General features: G+C 53.7%; 2 protein-coding genes across 4 annotated transcripts in view; one reads left to right on the top strand and one right to left on the bottom strand.

Annotated features, from left to right (window-relative positions):
- Positions 1 to 3,276: 3,276 nt before the first annotated feature.
- On the top strand, positions 3,277 to 14,847 carry Cacnb3 (calcium voltage-gated channel auxiliary subunit beta 3). Of its 2 annotated transcripts, none has more exons than XM_028788262.1 (13): positions 3,277 to 3,459; positions 9,943 to 10,065; positions 10,265 to 10,387; positions 10,818 to 10,933; positions 11,136 to 11,200; positions 11,407 to 11,426; positions 11,613 to 11,693; positions 11,832 to 11,890; positions 12,042 to 12,151; positions 12,384 to 12,535; positions 12,764 to 12,859; positions 12,964 to 13,113; positions 13,578 to 14,847. In XM_028788262.1, the coding sequence occupies exons 1-13, from the start codon at positions 3,418 to 3,420 to the stop codon at positions 13,890 to 13,892; spliced, it is 1,452 nt and encodes a 483-aa protein (XP_028644095.1). In that variant the 5' UTR covers positions 3,277 to 3,417; the 3' UTR covers positions 13,893 to 14,847. The 2 variants fall into 2 exon arrangements, with proteins under 2 accessions (XP_028644095.1, XP_028644094.1); XM_028788261.1 differs by lacking the exon at positions 3,277 to 3,459 and adding an exon at positions 5,676 to 6,127.
- A 599-nt stretch (positions 14,848 to 15,446) lies between these two features.
- Ddx23 (DEAD-box helicase 23) overlaps positions 15,447 to 25,530 on the bottom strand; it is a 19,281-nt gene continuing 9,197 nt past the window's right edge. For both annotated transcript variants that reach the window (XM_028788299.1, XM_028788300.1), the window contains exons 4-17: positions 23,669 to 23,762; positions 23,146 to 23,211; positions 22,568 to 22,706; positions 22,079 to 22,212; positions 21,867 to 21,979; positions 21,502 to 21,645; positions 21,188 to 21,413; positions 20,757 to 20,902; positions 20,328 to 20,505; positions 19,152 to 19,394; positions 17,713 to 17,864; positions 17,410 to 17,518; positions 16,637 to 16,811; positions 15,447 to 16,292 (exon numbers count right to left, since the gene is read on the bottom strand). In XM_028788299.1, the coding sequence (XP_028644132.1) occupies positions 16,069 to 16,292; positions 16,637 to 16,811; positions 17,410 to 17,518; positions 17,713 to 17,864; positions 19,152 to 19,394; positions 20,328 to 20,505; positions 20,757 to 20,902; positions 21,188 to 21,413; positions 21,502 to 21,645; positions 21,867 to 21,979; positions 22,079 to 22,212; positions 22,568 to 22,706; positions 23,146 to 23,211; positions 23,669 to 23,762 (2,143 nt within the window). In that variant the 3' untranslated portion in view covers positions 15,447 to 16,068. The remainder of the gene's footprint in view (positions 16,293 to 16,636; positions 16,812 to 17,409; positions 17,519 to 17,712; positions 17,865 to 19,151; positions 19,395 to 20,327; positions 20,506 to 20,756; positions 20,903 to 21,187; positions 21,414 to 21,501; positions 21,646 to 21,866; positions 21,980 to 22,078; positions 22,213 to 22,567; positions 22,707 to 23,145; positions 23,212 to 23,668; positions 23,763 to 25,530) is intronic.

Raw genomic sequence — 25,530 nt, 5'->3', positions numbered from 1 at the left:
TAGCTGTCCCCAACCCTCTTCTTGACTCTGATGATCCACCCCCATCTCTTCAACCTCACCCTCTCTGGCTAAGAGCTGATGTTTATGAAGCGTGTAGACAGTGAGGGTGGAGGACCTGAACTGACCCCGTGTGTGGCAAGAGGAGGGATTCAGAATCGTAAATGTTAAGAGTGTGCCAAGCAGTTCTTTGTAGCCAGGAGGAATGGTGGTAAAGTCTAAGCCATGTCAGGGACTTTGCCTTCTCAGTGTCCCTTCCTTCTGGGACAGCCTGAATTCTGTTCCTATGCTAACCCTGCTCCTTCTGCAATCCACTCTTTGCAACTGGTACATGCAATGGTTTTAGAGGGGAAACTGAGATGAAAGACTAAAGCAAACGCTTACAGAGCACCTAGTCGGCACCAGGCTGAGCCAGGCTGACCAGCAGAAGGCCGAGAGCCAAGCATCTCTGTCCACTCACTTTGTCTTTCAAGTGAAGAGGGATTCCCCAAATGATCAAAGCAGACCCACTGTCTGCCCCAGAGTGGGCAAGAAAGAGTTGGGTCTGGAAGTTATAGTTGACTCTTCATTCCCTCTGGGGTCCTGGCTTCCGGAGAGAAGGTGCTATCATTCTGGGCAGTGTCAGCAAGAAACTCTTCAGACATATTTATAGCAAATGCTGCATCAGGGAATGGAGCCTGAGAGAGCCTCAAAGCATCAAATAACTCTATAGGCCCAGAGGTGGAGCCCAGGAAGAGAGTACTGATTGCAGCAGGAGAAACTGAGGTTTGATGGTGGAGGAACTTCCCAGAGTAATATTTGGAGTTGACAATGGGAATTCCCTGCAGAAGTTGCTTCCAAAGAATTTTCTCAGAGGGATAAAGCATCATGTCTTGGTCTAGTAGATGCAAAGAAATGTATGTGGCAGGCCACAGAGTCTGCCCTGGTAATGTCCAGACTACCAAATAGCAGGGCCAATAAGCAGAGTTGTCCAGATTATGCCATTCTGAGTAGGCAAGAGGAGACTGAAGGGTGACCTCATGAAGTCCCTTGGCTCTGTGCAGGAACCTAGGGTTTGGTAGGTCTGCACCGGCTGAGTTAGGGCAGGAGCCCCAGAAAGGTATCCTATAGGGGCTTAAGTAACCTGCCCAGAGAGACTCAAGTCCCAAGTGCAAAGCAGGAACTGAAAGACCTTAAGTGGAAAGGTGGAGAGTATGTGAGCTGCCAATCACTTCTCTGGGAGGGGGCCTTTGACAGGGAGTCCCGGGGTCCAGTTCTGATATCTACCTTTTTGCCGAAGTGGAGACCCGGTATGCGAAGTGGAGACCTGGTATGCAGTCCAGGTCCCACAGCGTGGGTGAAAATGAACAAACAGGGGTGCAGGCTCCCCCTTTGCATCTCAGATTCCCTCTGATAAACTCGGAGAACTGATATCTGTGTTTTAAAGTGGCTTTAGGGGTGTAGGCTCAGGCAGAGGGAGGAGGGAAGCCAGGGACAATTGCTTCTCCTGTGAAAACCGAAGCGCCCCAAGGCCCAGAGGAGCTAGTCCATTAGCTGTGGTCAGCAGGGGGGAGGCAAGGAGGGAGGGGGAGGGGGATACATCTCTCCCTCCAGGTCTGATTGCCTGGGCAAAACTTTACCTCCCTCCGTGGCAACCCCCAAGAAGACGAAAGGAAAAGAATTAATACCTTCCCTATCCCCCTACTCCGTCCCCAAACCTGCGTCTCCTCTCCAGGATTGAGGCTGAGTGTGTAGGGGTGGCAGTAAAGAAACCGTATCTGTGGCAGGAAGAGACCACAGAGGAGGGGGGGGCAGTGCCCTCCCCAGGCGCTTTCCAGGTTAAAGCCAGCCCAAGAGGAACCTGGAATGGAGCGGTCTGAGAATGGACGCTCTTCCACCTTAGCTCTCTCTGGAATGGGACCAGTGGAAAGTCAGCAGAGTAGAGACAGTCTCCGGAGATCTTCAGAGAACAGGGAGGTAGAGGGAAGGGGTCCCGAGACCCCTCCACCCGGAGAAAGTGGGTTCGAAGAAGGGCTGAGAAAGAGTTTTTCAGTTGGAAAACCCCAAGGTGAAGTTGGAGGCTCCCCCAGGTCGTTAGATCTCTTAGCTCTGTCTCCATGAGGGGCTCTGCTCCCACCTGCCCCAGGCCCAGTCACTGTCTTAAGAACAGGGAAGGGTCTAGTATGAAGGACCAATGAGAGGTTAGTCCGCTCAGAAGGATGTAGGGAGCGAGCGAACTGGGATTACACCCTCGCTCCCCCCTCCCACGCCAGAACTTGGGCTTGTCCGCTTTGACGTGCCTGCCGGAGGGGACGAGAAGGGGTACTGACCCGAGAAGCAGTCCTGCGACTTTTTGCTCTCTGCTGCCCAGACCGAGCTGGGATGCTGCCCGGCTTGCCCGGGCTCGCCCTGAGACCAGGATGGAGGTAAGAGCGGACTAGGGCTCTGGAGGTGGCAAGAGTGTCTCTAAAGAACCCCATATGGGTGGGGACAGAGTGCGACCAGGGGTTCTCTCCTGGGGCTCCTGGAGAGGGGCGTGGGGGTGGAGGCTTCAGCAGGGTCTGGATTCAGGCTGCGCCCTCCCCGGCAGCGCCTCCTGCTGGCAGGAGACAGCATGTGCGGCCGATGCAGCCACCTGGAGGGTGGGTGCGGACATCGGGCCATCGAACCTAGGGGGCGCTACAGCGGGTAGGGAAGCGGCCTCACCTCGCCTTGACCTTCCCTTTGGCGGATCTGAGACCTGCAGTGCCCCGACACAGGAGGCGTCCGTGCTGGGCTGTCTCCTAAAGGATTCTGCAGAAGCCACAGGGTCGGGACCTGGACAGGGCGGATGGATGTGGCTTCCCCAGAACTCAGAGGGGCGTCTTGAGGCTTGGTCAAGCGGACTGAACACCTGACTCTTCCTTCTCGGTCTGTTACCCGGCTGCGGTGGGGACTCAGTAGGGCCTTTCTTCCTAGGGCGCTGGGGGTGGGACACCATGCTGGGGGGCCTGGAGGGAGCCTGCGTTTGAACCTTTCCCGCTCTCTGCCTGCGGTGGCAGACCTCCACAGACCCTGTCTTTTCTGGAGACCTGGGAGAGGGGGAGGGGAGGCTGGGTGGGAAAGAGGGGTGGGGATGGAAGGACAGCGGGAGACACCAGATGAATAGGGAACTAGTGTGGTAGAGAGGCAAGACTGAAGTGGAGACACTCTGGACTGAAAGGCGAGGGAAGAGCGAGAGGAATTGGAGGAGGAGGCTAGAAAGGAAGGGAGGAGGGAGGAGGAGGAGGAGGAAAAGGGGCGGAACCAGGAGCCAGGAGAGGGAGCGGGCGGCTGGAGCTGGGCGGGCGTGGGGCGAGGCCAGGCGTGCAGGCTGGAGCGGTGTGCAGAGCCGCGGCTGGGTCCCGCTCCCGCCTCGGAGCCCCTGGCCCGGGGGAGGGAGAGAGGCCGCTGACCCGGTCTATGTCTTTTTCTGACTCCAGTGCAACCTTCCTGCTGAACGAGGTAACCGCTGGGGCCCCCTCCTCAGAAGGGTGAGAGGAAAGCTCCAGCATTTGGGGGAAACTGCAGCATGGGGAGGGAGCGAAAACAGGAGTTGAGAGCTCTGGGTAAGAGACGAAGGGAAGGCTGGAACTGGTGACTCCTGCAAAAGCTGCAGAGAGGTCTGACTGGGCAGCTGAGAAAGGGGCTATATTGAAGGGTGGGCTGTTACCAGGCTCCCTCGGGGACCCTCTCTGAGTTCCCAGGGGAGGGGGTCAACCTAATAGCTGGAATGCGAGGAGCCTCCACCTGGAGGAGAATTCCCAATTCCTGCCTCAGTTTCCCCACTTGCTGCCCAGTTAGAGTTTTCTGGAGGTTTTCAGCTCCCAAACCTGGGCGTTTAAGGCTTCCCTCCTCGATTCTGTTTCCACAGCTAGATTAGCAGGAGAACTGGAATAGGCAGGTGTGGCTGTAGTAAGAAATGCGGTGGGCACTGGGTACCCACTACTCAGAGGTACGGGGCGGGGGGAAGATCAAGTGTCTGCGGGACCCAGGGGATGCCTGCAGGTATGAAGAACTTGAACCCATCTCCTGGGGAGGTGGTTGGCATGGCGATGAATTTCTCAGAGGCAGACTTAGACACCATTGTCCCAGCTGGGGATGAAGACAACAAGGTGTGATCGGTGTAGGGCTGAGAGCAAATCTGCTGCTGCCTACAGTCCTGGGGACCCCGTGGGTGGACAGCCCCAAAAGGAGAGGCCAGGAGAGGACATTCCAGATGGGACCCTCTACCAGGAGAAGAGAGCCAGAAAGGTCTTACTCTTTGACACTTCTCCACCCTCTGAGAGGAGAGAGGGGCTGAAGGAGACAAAGGAAAAGGACGGTACAGGACACGGCAGTGCTTGGGGACACAGAATATATCTTACTAACCCCTAATCACACAGAATCGGAGGTGGAGAAGCTCTCCCCAATCGCAGCTGTTGCCCTCAGACACAAGGACTTAAATAAAGTTGCCTGCCAATCCTTCAGTCAGAAGGAGACAGACTAGGGTGTCATTAGATGAGCCCCCCATCTTTTTCTAACCGAGGGAACAGGAACATAGGTGGGAACCCAGTGGTCTGGGTGGGTGGTCTTCCTCTCTCTCACACAGTACCTTCTATAGATCTCATAAACCCTTCCAAATTGTGACAGGAAGGGACAAGGATGGGCAGAGTCCTGAACTTACACCCTCCGGGGTTTCAGGAGCTAGAAGTGGCAAAGGGGTGAGTTGAGAAAGCGAGACCAGGCATTGCTGATGTCTGCCTCACATCCTCTTGGGATGCCCAAGCAGGTGGTCAAAATGGAAAAGGAAAATTTTTTGTCGGGGAGGAGGGACAACTGAGGGAGCTCAAAGGATGACGGCTTTTAGAAGATCTCTTCCGAGATTAAGACGCGGCTCTTTCCTCGAATGGCGGGGTGGGGGTGGGTGCTGACTAGAACCAGCATCCTGCACACCCTAATTCTGGTCTTTTGCAAAGCGGTAGGCTTTATTTACCCTTTTTCCTTCCTAACCTCAGCGTCAGGATCCCACCTTCTGCTCCACCCACAGCCAACCCCCTGCCTCCGTCCTTTAGGCTCACCTAAAACAGCCCCTTTTCTGCCCCAGTTCCCGCGGATGTTTTGGCAATGTCTGGCACAATCCTTGGCAGGGAAGTGAGGAAGAGAATCTCCATCCCGGCTTAACTTGATGAAATCTGTCCGTGCAACAGGTGTGGGGAGGCCTAGCCAGCGTCCCCGAACTTCCCCCCTTCTTAAGGGTCGGCCCTTTGCTGCAGTCAGGATCGGAGAGGGCCGGGCACCTGTTGGGGCAGGAGCTGCTTTCACGGCACGGGTCTGGGAGCTAAAAACCATTCCTCCCCAGTACCACTGCGGGGTTTGCTTTGGGTGTCTCTAGGACTTGCAGGGAGCCGACATGGCCGGGTCACCTGAGACCTCTCCCCATCTGCTGCCCGTCCTCCTTTAGATCTCCATTTTCCTGTCTCCGCGTTCTCCGTGCCTCCAGCCATCCTCCCCGCCGCCCGCACCCTCTCGGTTCTCCACCGGGGTCGCGTCTCATCGCGGCGTCTCTCCCCTTCCCCTCCCCCGCGCCAGCCCTTTGTTTCCCGGCGGAGCAGTTCCTGGGTTGCGAGAGTCCCTGTCTCCGCATCTCTCCTCGCCCCGCCTCCTCCCCGCCGGGATCCGCCCCGCCTGCAGCCTCTCCGCCCTTCTTCCCCGCCGCCCCGGCCCCGGAGGTGCCGGGGACCCACCTTCCCGACTCGCGTGCGCCCGGTTCCCCGGCTCCGGCGGGTCCCCCGGCCGCCGCGCCCCCGCCGCCCGCGTCTTCCCGGGAGGGGGTCAGGTGGGCGGGCACTATTGTTGTGGGAGCCGGCGGCAGATTCCTCAGCCGCGCTGGCGCGCTCGGGGTGGGACCGGCTGGGCTGGGGGGTGGGGAGGGGAGCGGTGATCTGAGCTGCGAGCAGCTGGGCTCCGCCGCTCGCTCCTTCCTTCGCGCTCGCGCTCTCCGTCGCCGCCGCCCGCAGGGCTGCGCGGCTCGGTGGCATCTCGGGCGCGGCCCGCCGTCCTCGCCCCCGGCGCCGCTCGCTCCCCCCACCCCACCCCGGACTCCCCCATGTATGACGACTCCTACGTGCCCGGGTTTGAGGACTCGGAGGCGGTGAGTGCCCACGGGGGAGGGTGGGGGTGGGGGTAGTTGGGATGACACCTCTCTCTTCAACCCTTCCCCCAGTTCTGGACTTTGAAAAACGCCTTGGCAGCGAGGCAGCGCGCGTAAGCTTGCGGGGGGTGGGGTGGGGAGGGCTCTCTAGGAAAGTGGGGAGATGGTCCCTCATAGCCAGGTATCCCAGGTACTCCGGTGTGTGCACAGAGGGACTCTGTAGGGAAAAGGCTCGAGCAGGTGGCCCCAAAGCTCAGGACATGGGAGGCTGAAGAGGGAAGGCTAGAAGGCCCTGGCACCGAGGTTTTAGAGGGAACATGGAACGTTTGGAGTTCCGTGTCCTGGGTTCATGGGGTCTGATCACAACAGGGAAAGCTGAGCTCCAGGGGAGACACTCCGGATCTATGCCTCAAGTAAATGACAAATTAAGAACATTAGAGTCGGGTACCAGCCTCCTCAGACAGGAATTCTAGAACTTGAGGTCTATTCTTCCTCTCTGCCAACCACCCCTGCGCATGGCCTTGACTCCTGACCACTGCCTATAGCCCAGCTCCTTGGAAAGGCCACCAACCACAGGGGTGGGCCATCAGACTGGGTTCAGTCTAGCCCCCTGCTGAGGTTTCCCTGAGCTCCTGCTCACCGCGGAGCGCCTGGAGGTGAGGCCAGGGGAGCTCAGGGCATGGGGATGGAAAGGAAGCTCTCAGAGAACCAGGCAACCAATAAATATTTAATTCTCCTCTTTGCTTTTATCTCCTGACCCACTGAGACAAATCAGCTCATTAGGCAGTGATTCCCGGAGCTCAGAGAGCAGAAAGAATGCCTGGAGAGATGGGGCAAGAGTGGGTATCAGCTTCAGAGCCCCCTGGAGTCGCCATTCTTCCTTCAGACATCCCACATGAAGGCCTTCTGGGGAAAGGACCACTAACAGGACTTGAAAGGGTCCCCTGACAGGATTAGGTCAAGCCTTCTGTCTCAGGCTCAGGAAAGAGGAGTAGTGAGCCATAGAGCATGTGTCAAGTTGACTCTGGGACCAGGATCCTTCCGGGCCCAATTCTCCGTGGGGCTCTGGGGCTAATGCCATTACAGGGAGAGCAGAAAGATGGTTCTGAAGGCTCTGTCAGGCACCTCTTTCTGACAGTTGAAGGGACAGCTGGTGTCGCCCAGGGAATCAGGATGAGCTTGGGGAGAGACCTCTCTGTGTGGCTGCAGGGCCTGAGGAGCTTCCTTCTGACCCCTGGTGAGGAGTCAGGGCTGTTGCAGGAGACGGACGCGTGGGTGTTGTCTGAGGGCAGCCTGCTGACCCACTGCTCCTCCTGACCTTCTCCGGTTCTTGGATCTCTTCCCCCCTAACTTGCCTTCCTCCAGCTAGCTCCTTGCTCTCCCTGAGGCCCCCTCTGAAGCAGTAGGAGGGAGATCAGGCTCTAAATAAATCCACTGGGCTCATCTCCCTCCTCTTCTTCCCCCGTGCCAGGCAAGAGAGGAGCTGCAGCCTGCCCACACACTCACCAGGCAAGGGGGGCATCACCAGGGCACTGTGCCAACTCCAGCAGCTCCAGAGTCCTGAGGCTCTGGCTTTTGGGGCATAATGGATGGGGAAGCAAGACCCTACCATTCTAGGAGGTAGAATGTTACCTACTTCCTCCCCCCACCTCCAGGACATGGGAATTATGGAAAGTGGCTTCTATTCTGATCACAACTCATTAAAGAATTTAGGGAGAGACCCTGTCATTCTCTAGGGTTAAGAGGTCACCTAGCCTAGATACCCCAAAGGCACTAAAGACTAAATTAGGCTGAGAGCTTGGCTCAGAGGAGGTCAAAGCTACACTTTTCCCAACACCTGGTGGGCACTGAGGGAGTAAGGGATACACACACAGTAGGTGGTCATCCTGCCTTGCCTAGGGCCCTTTTCACCTGCTGGTCTCTATTCCTTCAGCTTGCTATACCCCACAGCTAGCACTTATGTCCTGGGAGTGAGATCCCTCACCCGTGTCAAGGTCTTGTTCTCCCGTGGCTGGAGAGATGGGGGTTGGAGGCAGCAGACAGCCTCTACTTCTGCAAAACAAAAGGCTCCCCCCTCCCTCCCCAGTTCTGGGGCTGCCTGAAGCCATTTGGTTTACAATAGACACTGTCTTTAGCTCAGATTCCTTGGCTGCCAGACACCATACTGACCAGCCCTCTTGCACACACAGGGCTGGGCCCTTGGCCTGGTTGACAGCAGGGGGATGTGAGTTTGCCTTTTCCAAAGAGAGTCTGGCCTCTGCTGCTTGTAGGTAGGTAGTCATAGCCAGCAGCTTTAAGAGACTGTTCTTCAACCTCAGCATTCTGAAACCTCTCTCCTTACACGCATCCTTTTTACCTAGCTTCTTAGCTTTTCTGTGCCACCGACATCTCAGAATACAGGGAAGAATTCCTCTAGGCTCCCGCACATAAGAAGGAGAAACTAAGTCAGAAAAGATTTCTTTTTCCCTAATCCAGTTAGCTTAACTTTCAGCTGTGTGTCTCAAAGTTGAACTTACCTTTGTCTGGCATCTTCCTCATGGCCCTAAAGGCGAACTCTGTAACCCTCAAAATGTATGCCCCTTACCCAAGACCCTACTATGGGCAAGACTCAATGACTACCCCTTCACATTACCAAAGACACTCCATCCCCGAGGTCCTGTGTCTCAGCTGGGTTGCCTGGCACCGGCACAGTCTCCCTCCAGGCCCTGATATCCCTTGGGCCCAGGGAAAGGATAGAGATACAGACCAGGTGGTAGGTGTGACAGTCTCACCTGTACCCAGGGAGACAGTCTTGTAGTGTTCTTTTCTGTAACTTCTTGCTGCTTCCACCTGCCCAGTTCCCTAACCCCACCGGTGTGGAAAGGAAGTGGGTGGGCGGAGCAAAGGAGAGGTAACTTCCAGGGGTCTGTAGCTTTGACCCAGTCTTCACATGCAAGGCAAAGTACTCAATCATTTAACAGCTTTCAAAACCTTGTTGGAAGCCTGCTGTGGGGTGCACCAGCACCTGAGAGATAGAGGCAGTCTGTCTGTCTGTCTGTCTGTCTGTCAGTCGGTGTATTTTGGTTTGATTTTCAAGACAGGGTTTCTCTGTGTAGCCCTGGCTGTCCTGGAGATTATTCTGTAGGCCAGGCACCACCACTACCTGACTCGTGTGTGTGTGTGTGTGTGTGTGTGTGTGTGTGTGTAAGGTCAGACATACACATGCCACTGTGTGCGTGTTTTAATTTACTGTGTATGTGTGTGTTTAGGTGTGTAAGCTCAGATACACACATGCCACTGTGTGTGTGTAGATCAGAGGACAGCTTTCAAAGATGGGTTCTCTACTTCTGTTGGTTCCCTGGATTCACCTCAGATCATTATGTTTGAACAGCAAATGCCTTTACAGCATCCTGCTTTGGTGGGGGGGGGGGGGAGGGTAGGTCTCATATAGCCCAGAAAGTCTTTAACTCTCTAGCTACTAAACTTGACCTCCCGAGTGCTGGAGTTATAGGTGTACACCCCCTCATCCAGCTCCAGCTCTTAGCTAGCTGTACTCTTTCCAGTCATTTTAAAGGGATAATAATGTCCAGGCCGCTTGAGGCTAGCGTGGAGATAAGAAAGCATGGTCCCCTGGATTTGACACTATCTCAAATATATCATCTTTAGTATTTAGTAGAGGGGAGAAAAGAGAAAAAAGTGAAGATTTTTGTTCAGAGATATGATATAAATAGGCACACAGTTTAGGGGGTCAAGTCTTCCCCTAGAAGATGGAAAAGTCCCATCAGGGCTAAGAGGAGGCCTACATGGTCCCTTTTACAAAGATTCTCCCGTCCCAGGGTTCAGCTGACTCCTACACCAGCCGCCCCTCTCTGGACTCAGACGTCTCCCTGGAGGAGGACCGGGAGAGCGCCCGGCGGGAGGTGGAGAGTCAGGCTCAGCAGCAGCTGGAAAGAGCGAAGGTATACCTTCTGGCGGGAGGCCAGGCTGGGAGCAAACCTGTGCGGGGTCTCAGGTCCCCGGAGTCATGTCAGGGTATACTTATCTGTGGGAAAGGATATGCCTGTGTCAGGCAACAGCCTTCTTGTCTGGGGCCTCTGCCTCCCCATGAGGTACTCTGAGGCATCCATCTCTCATTGCCCTGATAATCAAATTCCCCAGCACAAACCCGTGGCATTTGCTGTGAGGACCAATGTCAGCTACTGTGGGGTTCTGGATGAGGAGTGCCCAGTCCAGGGCTCTGGAGTCAACTTCGAGGCCAAAGATTTTCTGCACATTAAAGAGGTAATGAACCGTACTCTCTCTCCCCCAGAAGCCTACTCTGACACTTCACTGTCCTGTTTGCTGTCCCAGGTCCCAATGGTTCTTTATTCTATGTCTAATCCCCAGCTCCTCTGGTTCCATCTGTGTGCACACATGTATGCCACTCATACAGGACCTGATTCCAAGGTCCCCACAAGGTCCTCAGACTTGGCTTGGTCCTGAGTTCTGTGTCTAAGTGGAAGGGTAGAGTGACTAACCAGTGGTCTCCTGTGACATCCGGGATTCCACACACTGAAGTGCAATGGCTCGAGGCTTGAACTTGGCTGCCCTGTTCTGTGATGCCATTCCACGCTCCCTGGCCCTTCCTCTGCCTTCCTTGTGCCAGCTTCCCAGCGTCCTCCCTGGGCAAGCATCTCTAACACAGCTCCTACCCCCTCTCATTCCCTCCCAGAAGTACAGCAATGACTGGTGGATCGGGAGGCTAGTGAAAGAGGGCGGAGACATCGCCTTCATCCCCAGCCCCCAACGCCTGGAGAGCATCCGACTCAAACAGGAACAGAAGGCCAGGTGAGAACAGTGCTGAGATTCAGTACACACACACCCAAACACATAACACTGCACCCACAGAACACAGCTACACATTTACACCACACAAGTACACACACACACACACCATACATGCTCAGCTGTCATAATTGTAGTTACTAATTTGTCAAACTTTAATGTACAGAACTGTATTGACCTTTTTACCATCCCCCCTTTCTGTCAGGAGATCTGGGAACCCTTCCAGCCTGAGTGACATTGGCAACAGACGCTCTCCTCCTCCGTCTCTAGGTAGCCTCCCCTCTGCTTACCCACCTTGGGTAGGCAAATAAGGCTCAGTGGAAGGGGGTCCTTCCCAGTAAACTGTATGGGAAGGGGCTGGTGGAGGGACCAGAACAGCAGGGAGAGCCCATTACCTCCCCTGGGGAAGGGACTCCCATGCTCCTAGGGCCTTTTCCCTCCACCAACTTTAATCTTTTATTTCCTTTTCCAAAAAGCCAAGCAGAAGCAAAAGCAGGTGAGTCAGAAAGGGACCTGGGCCGGGGGCGGGGGTCGTGGATCTTGGCTCTGGGGACCCTCCTGGTTAGCCACTGTTGACATCTATAGAACCAGAGGGGAGAGCACCCAGAACTCTCCACTCTGCTCCCAGAGCAGTCAGAGCACCGAGACCAAGATTTTGTCTGACCTCCTGGCTATTCTACAGGCGGAACATGTTCCCCCATATGATGTGGTGCCCTCCATGCGGCCTGTGGTGCTGGTGGGACCCTCTCTGAAAGGTTATGAGGTAAGGAAGTTCCCAAGCCCAGAGTTACTCCTACCAAAGCTGCTACGGTGGGAAATGTCTGTACGGAGGGTGTGAACTCTACTTTGGAACATTGTCCACTGCTGGGGCCCTCTGTCAGTGCCACGCCCTCCCCTCCAGGTCACAGACATGATGCAGAAGGCTCTCTTCGACTTCCTTAAACACAGGTTTGATGGCAGGTAAGCTGCCCTAGCCTGGGATGGGATGAGAATCGGAAGGAAAGTAATTTCCCACTCGTGCATGCCCAGAACTAGTCTCCTCTCAAGGAGAGTTAGAGAGCCGGGTAAGGAACCCTTGGCTTAGATGGCAGTGTGCCATCCTCCACACCAGGATCTCCATCACCCGCGTCACAGCTGACCTCTCACTGGCCAAGCGGTCTGTGCTCAACAATCCCGGCAAGAGGACCATCATTGAGCGTTCCTCTGCCCGCTCCAGCATTGGTAAGGAGTCTTTTGTTCCTGGTTCTCGGCCTATTCAATGCTAGTGCAAACCTTTACCTCCTTGTCTTGCCCACACCCCACCACCTGCCCTAAGGACTGCCCTCCCCACTTGCCCAGTCCCCTACCTGCCCAGGCTTGCAGGTCCTTCCCATCGTCTACCATGCAGCAGCTCTCAAAGCCCCTGGCAGTAAGCAGTGGCCAGAGCCCCTGGTGAATCGCTCCCCTTCCTTAGCTGAAGTACAAAGTGAGATTGAGCGGATATTCGAGCTGGCCAAATCCCTGCAGCTAGTGGTGTTGGACGCTGATACCATCAACCACCCAGCACAGCTAGCCAAGACCTCTCTGGCCCCCATCATCGTCTTTGTCAAAGTGTCCTCGCCAAAGGTAAGTGAATTGGGGTCCCCCAGATGTCCCCTAGAATACACTGCACCTCTACTTGGGCCCTGCCTGGAGTGACTGGTTCCTTTTCCTGCCATCCCTTATCGCTCTGAGTCCTCCTCACCTGGTACTAATGTCAGATCACAAGTTGGGAATTGTGCCTAGTTCCTCTCAGGCCTGGCTCTCACCAGAGTCCCAAGAAACGCCACGCCTATCTCTTCTGCTCTCCTTCAGGTACTGCAGCGACTGATCCGCTCCAGGGGGAAGTCACAGATGAAGCACCTCACCGTACAGATGATGGCGTACGATAAGCTGGTTCAATGCCCACCAGTGAGTGCTTGGGTCAGCTGCAACTACGCCCTATCCCAGGGTGCAGAGGTAGAGCTACAGAGTTGCCATGGAGAAGCCAACCTCCCCGTGTCCTCTCTCTCCAGGAGTCATTCGACGTGATTCTGGATGAGAACCAACTGGACGACGCCTGTGAGCACCTGGCTGAATACTTAGAGGTTTACTGGCGCGCTACCCACCACCCAGCCCCTGGCCCGGGACTGCTGGGGCCTCCTAGTGCCATTCCCGGACTTCAGGTAACCATTTTCTAGTAGGCACAAATGCAAGCTTCCCCAGTCAAGGCAAAGCTCCTATCCTGACCAAGGATTGTTCTCGGCCTGTATGTGAAGCCAAGAGATTGCTGACATGGTCAGCTCTGTCTGCTTGACCTAGGGTGCACAAGTCAAGGGACTTCCTGATTGGACAGCACAGTGACTGAGATCAGAGATGGTCCTCCTAGGGTCAAAGGAAAAACTCTCTCCACACCTTTCTCCCGTGTACTTTTTAAGGGAGAGTCTGAATTTGTAAGGGTTTAAAACTCTTACTTTCTGCATCTGGCCTGGAAAATACCCCAGCTTAATTCTCTCTTGCACCGCTTACTCGTTTAGAAACCTAGGAGTTGAGCGTAGGAGAGGAAGAACCCCACCTCCCTGCCAGAGTCCTGGGAGGAGCCCAGGCCAGACTTCCCTTCCTTGACTTAGAGCTATTGTGTGGTCCCCAGAATCAGCAGCTGCTGGGGGAGCGAGGTGAGGAGCATTCACCCCTGGAGCGGGACAGCTTGATGCCCTCAGATGAGGCAAGCGAGAGCTCCCGCCAGGCCTGGACAGGATCTTCACAGCGCAGCTCCCGCCATCTGGAGGAGGACTATGCAGATGCCTACCAGGACCTGTACCAGCCTCACCGCCAACACACCTCGGGGCTGCCCAGTGCTAACGGGCATGACCCCCAAGACCGGCTCCTAGCCCAGGACTCGGAGCACGACCACAATGACCGGAACTGGCAGCGTAACCGACCTTGGCCTAAGGATAGCTACTGACCACCTCCTGCCCTACCCTGGCAGGCACAGGCACAGCGGCTGGGGTGTCCACCTCAGGCAGGTTGGAGTTAGATTGCCATTAAGCTGCCATTAGGTTCAGCTCACACAACCCTCTGCCCAGCCCCAGGTCCAGGCCTGACTGTGATCCCAAGGTTCTGGGAGAAGCAAGGGGCCCCCTCACCTCCTGGGCACAGTGACCCCGTAGGTTCTCATCCAGGTACTAGCCGTGTTCTGCATCCTTGGCACCTTCCCCTGCATAAGCTGCCCCAGTGGGCAATGAGCTCAGGCCAGGATCACTTAGCAGGGGCTTTCCAGCCAGAATGGATTCCCCTCTAAATAGCAAGAGGGTGTGAGTGTGGGCCATACAGCATGAGGAAGAAACACGGTCCCTGAGCGGGCGTAAATCCTAAGCAAAGGGACTCCATTCACGTCACTGCCACACATCAGAAATGAAGCAATCAGAGCGTGACATGGTGGCACTTCTGTTCCATCAGCTGGGGTGGGTGGGCGCTTACACCTAAGACAGGAGCAGTGTAGGTGAGGTAGGACAGACAGCTCACAGTTGTAGCTCTGTTAGAAGACGGCCCTCATGAAACCAGGAAGCTTAGCATCTGGTGGGACTAGGGGACTGGGGCATAGTCAAGCCAAAAGCCAGCCTGGACTGCGGGGGAGGGTGGAACAGCTTCTGGCCCCCCCTTGCTTTTCTCATTCTTTGCCCTTGCATCTGTCATTTTTGTTCTTTCCTTCCAGGCCTCCTGCAAGATAGGGGCTCCCTGACTCATAGCTGCCACTTAAGTTAGGGTTAGATGAGAGGAACAGGACACAGTGAACAGCCCCCAGAGGCTGTCCACCTGGCTACCCTTGCCTTACGGCCCTAGCTGTGACCTACAGAGCATGCTCCATTAAGAACCCGCCCCACCTCATTGTCATCTCCAATAAAACACCATGCACAGTCCCTCCCCTGTCTCTGGTCTGTTTGCTCATGTAGCTCTCTGTAAGTCTGCAGAGGTGAAGTACTCTGACTCTTTCCAGGGATTCATGAGTGGGGAGAGGGGGGAACCAGCAAGAGGCACTGTACTTATGGGCACACCGCACCCCAGGCTTGACGACTGGAGGACCCAGTTGGCAGTACACAAGGGACTAGCTCTGAGAACCGAGGACGTGACAGTCAAAGCTTCCCTCTGCCCGCCTCAGGCCAGAGGGCTCCACAAGCAGCTGCAGCTTGGATTCACATACTTGCCTCCCTTTGAGGCAAGGGAGAGCGTGTGCCCGAGACGGAGGGCCCATCTCCAGTCCTCCAGACGGACTCAGCTCAACCCAGCCCATGAGCGAGGGAAGCCGGGATCTGGCCAATGTTGGCTCAGTGCGGTTCCAACCGCTCCCTTTGTCACCCTGGTCACACAGAAAAGCAGGAGACACAGCTGCCACGTCCTCCCATCTGCCCTCATGTGTCATCTACAGACAAACGGACTAGTGAGAAGCCTTCCTCTCGCTTTCTCAGGCAATGCTGCGGGACTGACTTCAATTTCCCAGAGAGAGCAGTGGAGCCAGGGGTTGACAGCTTTGATATCCATGTGTTTATTCTCAGAACATACAAACTTAGCTTCTTGGAGAATAGAAAACAGAAATTTCACTGACTTAACGATGGGCACAGTCTGTTCATCCTGTCCCCATACCTAAAAAAAAAAAAATTCCCTGGGGTAGGGGTGCCTAGAGCGCACAGCACCCGAGGCACAGGGCTGCGCACCCTCCTAAAGGCTCTCAACCTGCTTGAAACTCGATGGGAAACCAGCTGCTGAGTGATAGAGTCCAAGGTCCACAATCCTCACGGTGCCAGCTCCCCCAGGTCACTGAGGGCAACGCCTACTGCAGTACAGTCACACATATGTGCTAAGGAAGTCCCCTCCAGGTGACGAGGTGTTTGCTCAGGCTGGCACTAGGCAGCTGGTCACAGCCAGGACAACAGCTGCAAGGAGCCAAGTTGGCCAAACCTGACCTACTATGTTCCTCCTGCCTCCTATAACACCTTCCTGTCCCCATGGAGGCCACCTCACAGGCTTCCAGACTGACTGCTTCCTCAGCCCCATGACCCGAGAAGGAGCCTGGAAAGGGACGGGAGGGCTTTAGAGCAGGCACCAGCTTCAGAACATGGCTTCAAATCCAATCGGGTGCTGTGTCAAGCAAAGATGGTCTCTTCCCTGCGCTTCTTGGTGAGGATGGTGCCTGGCTTGTGCTGGGCATCGGGGTGGTTTGCTAGCTCTGGAGGGCACGACGACACTGGGCTCTCCAGGATGGCTTGCTTCAGTTCATAGAACACGGCTGAGTCCTCCTTGGTGAGGAAAGTGATGGCTACGCCACTCTTGCCCGCTCTTCCTGTGCGCCCAATCCGGTGGATGTAATCTGGGGAGAAGGATGTCACTCAGGAGCAAGCCAGATGTTCCAGCTCCCACTCTTAAGGAACCCTACACCCCACTGACCTCCACAGGCAAGCCTCCTGCTGTGTACACCAGGTGAATCCAGAGTGCTCTCCACCCTGACCATCCCCCACTTCCCCTAACTTGTTCCAGGGCAACACTAAGGCTCTCCTAGCCAGCCCCACACTCTTCACACACCATGAGGTGTCCTAGACACTGGCACGTCACCCCAGACTAAAGCAGCTTTTAGTGCACCCTGACTCCGAGAGGGAGAACCTAAGTAGCCGTCCCAACCCTGAGGTGAAGCTACCTACGTAGGCATGCACTCACCTTCAATATTTTTGGCCATGTCATAGTTGACAACCATAGATACATCTTGGATATCAATACCACGACCAGCCACATCTGTAGCCACCAAAATATCCTTGGCTCCAGCCTTGAGGTTGGACAGTGCAAATTCTCGCTGCTCCTGGCCTTTGCCGCCGTGCAGCGTACAGGCGTTGTACTGTAGGGTAGAAAGCAATGAACTCAGGGGGAGGGGAAGGGAGAGGGAGAGCTGAGAGCAGACGGCAGGAGATCACAGGAAGCCAGAGAAGGGGTTCAGTGAAGTGAAGAGAACATGGGAGGGGGGCAGGCAGGATAGGGACAGAGAGAGGCCCAGCGGTGCTGTCATGAAGAGACAGGCAGATGACAGGTTCTGCAGGAGAAACGGGCTAGGAAGGCTAAGGCCATCAGGAGCTGAGTGGAGAGGACAGTCCTTTTACCTTGTTAGTGTTGTTCCCTAGTACAGGACTAGTCATCAGCACCCCTCCCCTTCCCTCCCCTCCCCGTCCTCACGGTGCTCATGTGAACACAGACCCGCTGTCTACAGCTCACTCTGCTTGCCTTCCCGGCCCCACCCCCATTAGACAGACTCGAATCTGGCTGCCTGGCTGGACCAGAGGGGTCCCTAGTAACTGATCAGTCCTCCCTCCTTCCCTTGGCCCTGGCTTGTTAGATGGAGTAAGGACTGAACAGTGAGTGGGAGCCGACCCTCCCCATCCCATCCCTAGCTTCAGAGGGCAGCAGCACTAGGGCTGGCTCTGCTCTGCTGCCAGACGTACCCCCATCTTCTCCAGAGACTTGGCCAACACGTCACAACCCTTCTTCTGGTTAACAAAAATGATGATGGGCGGATCAAAACCTTGTTCCAAGATTGCCAGCAGTTTTTTCCTGGGGTGGAGGGGAGGAAAATGAGGTACACAATACCCCCCAGACTTAGTAATCCCAACACTCAACCCCAGCAATCAACAAACTCTGAGGTCCTCAACAGAGACCTTGCAAAGAAGGAAACAGCAAAGCAACCGCCCCACAAAGAAACTGTCAGACAAAAGCACTCAGGTTTCCCAGCTCAGCCACCCCCATACCTCTTCTCTGATTCTGACATGAGGAAGACCTTCTGTTCCACCCGCTCATGGGGCTTGCCTGCAGAGCCAATGTACACCACAGCAGGTCGCCGAAGATAGCTCCTAGCTAGCCGCTCCACCGCTGGGGGCATGGTAGCCGTGAACATGACTGTCTATAAAACAGGAGGTTTAGCCCTGGGCCCAGGCAGACGGAACTGCATACCCTACTGTCAGCACAGGCTAAGAAAGATTAAAATGAGTCCTGCTATAAATCTGACACTGTCACCCTGGGAAACAGTGTTCTCTGTCTTTTCGTCTCACGCATTTGTTCCCACCTGTGATCCAGGTAGCACCATGATTCCTTACATCACCATCACCATCACCACCATCACCACCACCACCATCACCATCATCACCATTATTATTGTTTTTTTGAGACACGGTTTCTCCATGTAGCCCTGGCTGTCCTTGAACTCGCTTCTGTAGACCAGACTGGCCTCAAATTCAGAGCTCCACCTGCCTCTGCCTTCCAAACGCTGGGATTAAAGGTGAACCACCGGCCAACTTGTCTATTTCTTTTTTATTTGTATTTGTAATGTTTGAGAAGGCTCTCTCTGTAGTGCACCTACACACCAGAAGAGGGCGTCAGAGCCTTTCTAGATGCCCATGAGGCACTGCGCGGTTGCTGGGAACTGAACTCTGGAAGGGCACTCTTCAATGCCTTCTTCATTCCTGAGCCAGCTCACTAGCCCCACAGACCTTACTTTTGTTTAGCTTTTTTGAGGCAGGATCTTGTTACATAGATCTGACTGGAACTCACATGTAAGACAAGCTAGCCTCAATTTCAGGCAATCTTTCTGCCTCCTCCTGAATGCTGGGGCTTTAGGCATGAGTCCCTATGCGTGGCACTTCCTTCTTCTTTTTAAGTAGCATGATTCTCTACCAGCTTTCCAGGCTAAGCTACATGGCTCTACACCTTGGACAGTCAAGAGGACTCTACACAGGCACTGCTAGCACACTGGAAGCATGTGCAGCACTGTTAGCGCACTGGAAGCATGTGCAGCACTGTTAGCGCACTGGAAGCATGTGCAGTACTGCTACCGCACTGGAAGCATGTGCAGCACTGCTAGCGCACTGGAAGCATGTGCAGCACTGCTAGCGCACTGGAAGCATGTGCAGCACTGTTAGCGCACTGGAAGCATGTGCAGCACTGTTAGCGCACTGGAAGCATGTGCAGCACTGCTAGCGCACTGGAAGCATGTGCAGCACTGCTAGCGCACTGGAAGCATGTGCAGCACTGTTAGCACACTGGAAGCATGTGCAGCACTGTTAGCACACTGGAAGCATGTGCAGCACTGTTAGCACATTGGAAGCATGTGCACTGGGTGCTCCCTGGGCAAGGGAGGTCTGAAAACAAGACTTGGGAACTGTTTGAGCTTCTCCCAAGAAAGTTGCCTTACTTGACGGTATTTATGTTTTCCTGATTCAAAGTTGGCCAACATCTTCTCTGGGTCTTCAGCCTCATCTGTGTCCGGCTTCTGGTTGCTGACAGGCATGTGTTCCAGGATCTTCTGCACATCTGGCTCAAAGCCCATGTCAATCATCCTGTCTGCCTCATCCAGAACCACATAGGTACAACGGCTCAGCACCAGGTAACGGTTCTCCAGCACATCAATCAGACGTCCTGGGGTGGCGATCACGATCTGGAAGATACAGTGTAATCATATATGGCCTTAGCAAACAATTGTTTTTTCTCTGCTGTGAACTTTCTACCCACTTAACAGCCCTTCAATGCTAAGGAACTTGGACCTCAACCTCCAGCCAGATATGGTACTTAAGGTACTGAGAACTGACATAAAACTGTCTGCTATTTCTGATTTCCTTCAGGAAAGAATGGGGTTTCTAAATGAGATCCAGGGTTAGACAGGTGGGAGAATCAGGAGGAACTAGCCTAGACAGAAAAAAGCCTAGGGAACACTGTGGAAGGAGAGGGGCTGGGGAGCACTGCGGAAGGAGAGGGGCTGGGGAACACTGTGGAAGGAGAGGGGCTGGGGAGCACTGCGGAAGGAGAGGGGCTGGGGAGCACTGTGGAAGGAGAGGGGCTGGGGAGCACTGTGGAAGGAGAGAGGCTGGGGAGCACTGTGGAAGGAGAGGGGCTGGGGAGCACTGTGGAAGGAGAGGGGCTGGGGAGCACTGTGGAAGGAGAGAGGCTGGGGAGCACTGTGGAAGGAGAGAGGCTGGGGAGCACTGCGGAAGGAGAGGGGCTGGGGAGCACTGCGGAAGGAAAGGGGATGGGGAGCACTGTGGAAGGAGCAACATGCAGGGATTACACTGAGAGGTCTACAGGAGAACCGCTCTCTCAGATCCTCACAGGATCTCTCCATCTCTCTGAGGAGTCCATGTCAACAACATGCTTTTGTAAGAACACAGGCTTTGGCTATGAACCATTCCCTCCTTCACAGCGCCCGCTGACGGCCGTGTTGGACTGCAGACGAGTTATTAACGTCATCTTCATTTATGACCCAGTGTACAATCTCTATCACCACCTGCTCTCATATGGCTGCTGTGATGCCCACTAATTATTAGCATTATTAGTGGTATATATTAATGTTTTAAAGCTCATCTGAGAAACAAACCTCACACCCCATGCGGAGCCTGAAGCCTTGATCTTCTCTGGAGATGCCACCAATGACTGCCACGGTGCGGATACCGAGCGGCTTTCCAAACTTGATGGTTTCTTCCTCAATTTGCTGAGCCAACTCACGGGTGGGAGCCAGGATGATGGCGTAAGGGCCTTGGTCTGACTCTTCGATCCTGTGGTAAATGGGGAATCCCACAACTCCTGAAGCTTTGATCTCATTGGACCACAAGCAGGAACAAGACAAAGTCACTCTTAGGATATCTACGGGAATGGGCAGGTCGGTGGTCCCATGTAAAATCAGACTGTTAGATAACCGAGGGTTCTTGGCCTCTCTCCACAGACAACAAACAAAACAGCTGCTGACTCTAGCCTGCCTCGTCTGTCCTATCCACCAACCCACCCAACTGATCACGGCCCAGCCTACCTGTCAATTTTGGGAAGTGTGGTGATCCAGACCAATAATGGGATGAGGAAGGCTGCCGTCTTGCCACTGCCAGTCTCAGCCACACCAATTATGTCACGATTCTGTAGCCCAATGGGAATGGCCTGACGCTGGATAGGTGTTGGCTCCTGTAGTGACCCAGAACCAAAGTAATGGGTAGAGAATCATACTGTCTGGGACAGTGCTAACACAGTGGGCAAAGCATGCTACTACCATATACTGAGACACATAGGAAAACATGAGCCCTAAAGGGCCACACTTCCACACAAAGTGACAGGCAGAGTGAGTTTGGTGCCATGGGCAGAGAAGACACTAAACAGCGAAAAGAACAAAGTTCTCCACTCCCAGCGACATTTACAGTCCTAGAACGCAGGAGAGGAACTGGCAGAGCTCTGGGCCAGTCTGTCCTTTACCTTGTAGCCACACTTATCAATGACTTCCAAGATATGTGGGGGCAGAGATGAATCCTTCCAGGACCGGATGGGATTGGGGATCTTGCCACCTTTGGTGGTGATGCTATAGTCTTCACGGAAGATCCGCCAGTCCCTGTCTGTCATCTCATCTAACTTCTTCTGGGACCAATGGCGATCATCCCAGCGTTGCTTGGCTTCCTTCTTACGAAGTTTGCGGAGTCTTGCTCTGAGGAAGACACGATGGAGGTTAAGTAAAACCAATACACTACTCCTCACTCTGGGCTCTGCACAACCACCCAAACCCGATTACTCACTCCTCCTGCTCCTTTTCTTCCAGGGTTCGCCTCTTTTCCATTAGGTCTCCATAGAAACGTGACTGTTCTCGCTTCTGTTGCTTTAGGTCAATGCCTGCAATGAAGCCTCGTCCCAACAGCTGCACCTGGTGCCGTTCTTTGTACCTGGGATGGAGACAGAGGGAGAAAATGAGCTATTCACAGCAAGGGCAGACTGCCAATGTGCACCAATTCTTCCCACAGCCAGCACCTTCCCCTGTTCAGGAAGATGGCTGAGTGCTGGTCTATCAACTTCCTTTTCCTAGCCCCGCTTGCTTTTTCTGTCACCAGCTTTTTAGGACCACTCAAATGTCCAAGCCCCAGGACCTGGGCACAAAGCCACTCACAGCGGGTTGTAGTCAATGGAGGTATCTTCAGATGCATCCCACTCAAACACAAACTTTCGGTCATTGAGATGCCTTGTTCGGCGCCGTTTTTTGATGCCACCCAGGTAACGCTCCTATCAGGAAAAGAGCAGCAAGCTCGTAAGGCTCGAGGCCAGAGAGACCAGAGAGACAAGTGACTGAGCCTGGTCTGTGGGCTCTCGGCCGGCCCGCACCTTAATGGCGTGCAGCTCCTTGCTCTTGTCCTTCTCTTCCCGGATCTTCTGCCGCCCCTCCTCATCCTCGTTCCCATTGGTCTCCCGCTCCATCCTTTCCCTCCGCTCCCTCCGTTCTCTCTCCTGAGGATCTTCTGCAGACAGAGAAGGACAGCGGCACAAAGAGCTCAGTGGGAAGAAGAGGTCAGGGGAGGAATGCGGTCAACAGGGACAGGTGAGGAAAGTGCGTGCACATGTAGTGGGAAGGGGACCTAACAGGTATTTCCAGGAACTTTCACCATTCTTTCCTTACAAACTCTGGGAAAACAAGTCCTCTGCCCTCCCTTTCTCTTTGCGATGGTCGGAGCTCAGACCCAGGGCCTTTGGAATGGTAGGCAAGTTCTACCCTGAGCTACAGCTGATGGTACAGTTCTACCATGAGCTCAGTCTCAGCTTCTATCTCTTTCCATAATTTCACCCCATCCTTTCTACACAGGACAGAAAACAAACCCAGCATCTTCCTGCCCAAATCCTGGAACTGTTTCCTTTTCTTCCTCTCTTCTTCAAGCATCTTCTGGCGCTCCTCCACCTCCTGCTGCCGCCGCTTCAGAGCTTCAGCCTCCCGCTCTGCTTTGGAGAGGAATTTGGGCTTCAAGACAGAAGGGAATGGTTAACAGCATCTACGGGCTGGAAACGAGCTAGAGAGACCCAGGAAGGCTCTAAATACTTGCTTAAGACAGTAAATATTCTGATAAAAACACAGAGGCCTAGGACTCTGCTATGGAATAACGCTTCTGCTCATCAGGAACAGGTCTGCGGGTACAGCTGGGTGTCATGGCGGTAGTAACACAGCAGCTGCCGAGCATGGTAGTTCCATGAGAAAATAACAGATCAATACAGAGATGAGCGTCCACAGAGGAGACTGTGAGGACAGAAAAGGCGTCTACATCTGGGAACAGGGGTCTCAGCGGACTAAGTACTGATACTGCAGCCGAGACTTCTCACTCCTAGAACACCAATGTTGAAGCTGCCAGTTTGTGGCATTCGCTATGGCAGCCAGAACATATTACTCCAGATGCCAGTCTTACCTTAGCTTCAGCTTCTTCCTCAGCCTTTTTCTTGGCCAGAAGTTCCTCCAGGGACAGTGGCTGGATCTGAGCATAAAACATGGGAACTTGGTTTATAAAGATTCTCCCTCATGGAACTAGAGACATGCTCAGACGTTAAGAGCACTGGCTGCTCTTCTAGAGGACCCAGAAAAATTCCCAGCACACATATGGAAGCTAACGATTATCTATAGCTCCAGTTCCAGGGGATCTGTCACGCTCACACAGACATACATGCAAACAAAACATCAATACACATAAAAAATATAATGGAGTCATCATCATCAAAAAAAAAAAAAAAAAAAAAAAGATTCTCTTTCTTAGATGGGCACTGGGAGTAGTGGCAGAAGTGGCCACACCTTTAAGTCCAGCATTGGGGAGGCAGAGGCAGGCAGATCTCTGTGAGTTCCAGGCCATCCTGGGCTTCACAGAGAGACCTCTGTCTCGGGGCAGGACGGGCGTTCTCTCCCGTGGAGGAGACAGAGATGCATCAGCCAACCTTTACCTTAGGTCTCTTGTCACCATGCTCGTCCTCGTCACCCTTCTTAGACTCTCTGTCCTTCCGAGACTTGAAATCTTTTCCCCGAGCAGGAGACAAGCTTTAAGAAAGAAGGAGGAAGGGACACAGATAAACTGTCTTATCTCACCCCAGCCTGACTGAGGTTCAGGCTGAGCCTCCGTGAGAGAACACAAGTTTTCCTATTACTCAAGACTGGGATGGTCAGCCATCTTGTCCTAAAGCTTTCTCAAGTAAGGCCCAGTGCCCTGCTTGCTCCAAAGCCTAATTATGCGCCACCTTGGCCCCACTCTACCTGAGCCTCCTTCTGACTGACCCCTTCAGAAAAGCGGACCTTTGATGCTGTTAGCAAAAGTTTCAAACAATCCAGGGCGTAGTGGTGCACACCTTTAGTCCCTGCACCCAGGAGGCAGACATAGGCAGATAGAGCCCTGTGAGTCTGGGGCCAGCCTGGTCTACACAGGGTTTTAGGACATCCAGGGCTACACGGAAAGACTTTGTCTTAGAAAAGTCACACCCATAAGTCTCACCAACATGACCACTTAAACATGAGCCGAATAAGGAACACAGGGGACATGTCGGGGTGTGGAAACTCTCTTCAACCTATACAAAGAGCTACAGGCAACTCTGGAAGGCTGAGAGCAAGAGGTCTCCAGGAACAAACACACCGAGTGGCTAGCCAATGCCAAGCGGCCAGTCCTAGAAACAGACACACAAGTACCACTGTATGTACTGAGCAGATTGTTTTCTGTACATTAGAATATATACACACACATACATGTATGTGACAATACTTACATGAAAATCAAAGAGGAGGTCATGAATTTGAGAGAGGAGGGGAATATGAGAGGCTTTTGAGTGGGGAATAAAAGGGAAAATGACATAATTATAGTATAATCTCAAAATATAAAAGAAATACTTTAAAATTTAAAATAAAGCCGGGCGGTGGTGGCGCACGCCTTTAATCCCAGCACTTGGGAGGCAGAGGCAAGTGAATTTCTGAGTTTGAGGCCAGCTTGGTCTACAGAGTGAGTTCCAGGATAGTCCGGGTTACACAGAGAAACCCTGTCTCGAAAAACCAAAAATAAATAAATAAATAAATAAAATTTAAAATAAGAAAAAAAAATCTAAACAGCAAGCAAGACAGGCATATTGGCTCACACCTGTACTCCAGCACACAGGAGGACTGAGGCAAGTTCAAGACCACCCTGCCTACCAAGTGGGACCTTGTTTAAAAAAATAATAAAAACCCAAACCAACCAACCAGAAACAGATGCAGAAGTTTGTGGTTAGGCAGCCACTGCTCTCAAGGAAGACTCAGGTTCAGTTCCCAGCACCCCTATGGTGGCTCACTACCATCTGAAGTTCCAGTTCTAAAGGACTTGATACCCTTTGCTGACCTCCATGGGCACCGGGAACTCGTGTGCTGCACAAACATATATGAAGGCAAAACACTCACATGCACAAAATAAGATAAATAAATCTCAAAAACTAAAAGCCACGTATAGTGATGTATGCCTATAATCCGAGCACTCAAGAGGCTGAGGCAAGAGAGTCCCAAGTTCTAGATTAGCCTGTACTACATAGCGAGTTCCAGGCCAACCTGAAATACACAAGACCCTATCTTGCATGTGCCCCAAAATTAAAAATTTACAAAGAAAAATCTTCAACAATAGTTGCACACTGAAAAATAAAACCCTTCACTTTACAATACACAGCGAAGTGAAGACACAGCTGAGCCCCACCCAGTCGAGGAGAGCCTGTGATTGACACAGCTGAGCCCCGCCCAGCCGAAGAGAGCCAGTGATTGACACAGCTGAGCCCCGCCCAGCCGAGGAGAGCCTGTGATT

The sequence above is a fragment of the Grammomys surdaster genome, unplaced genomic scaffold (genome assembly GCF_004785775.1).
Source record: "Grammomys surdaster isolate TR1022 unplaced genomic scaffold, NIH_TR_1.0 125742, whole genome shotgun sequence".
In the NCBI taxonomy this organism is placed as follows: Eukaryota; Metazoa; Chordata; class Mammalia; order Rodentia; family Muridae; genus Grammomys; species Grammomys surdaster.
The sequence above is the reverse complement of the archived record's forward strand: the minus strand, read 5'-3'. Positions and strand labels throughout refer to the sequence as shown.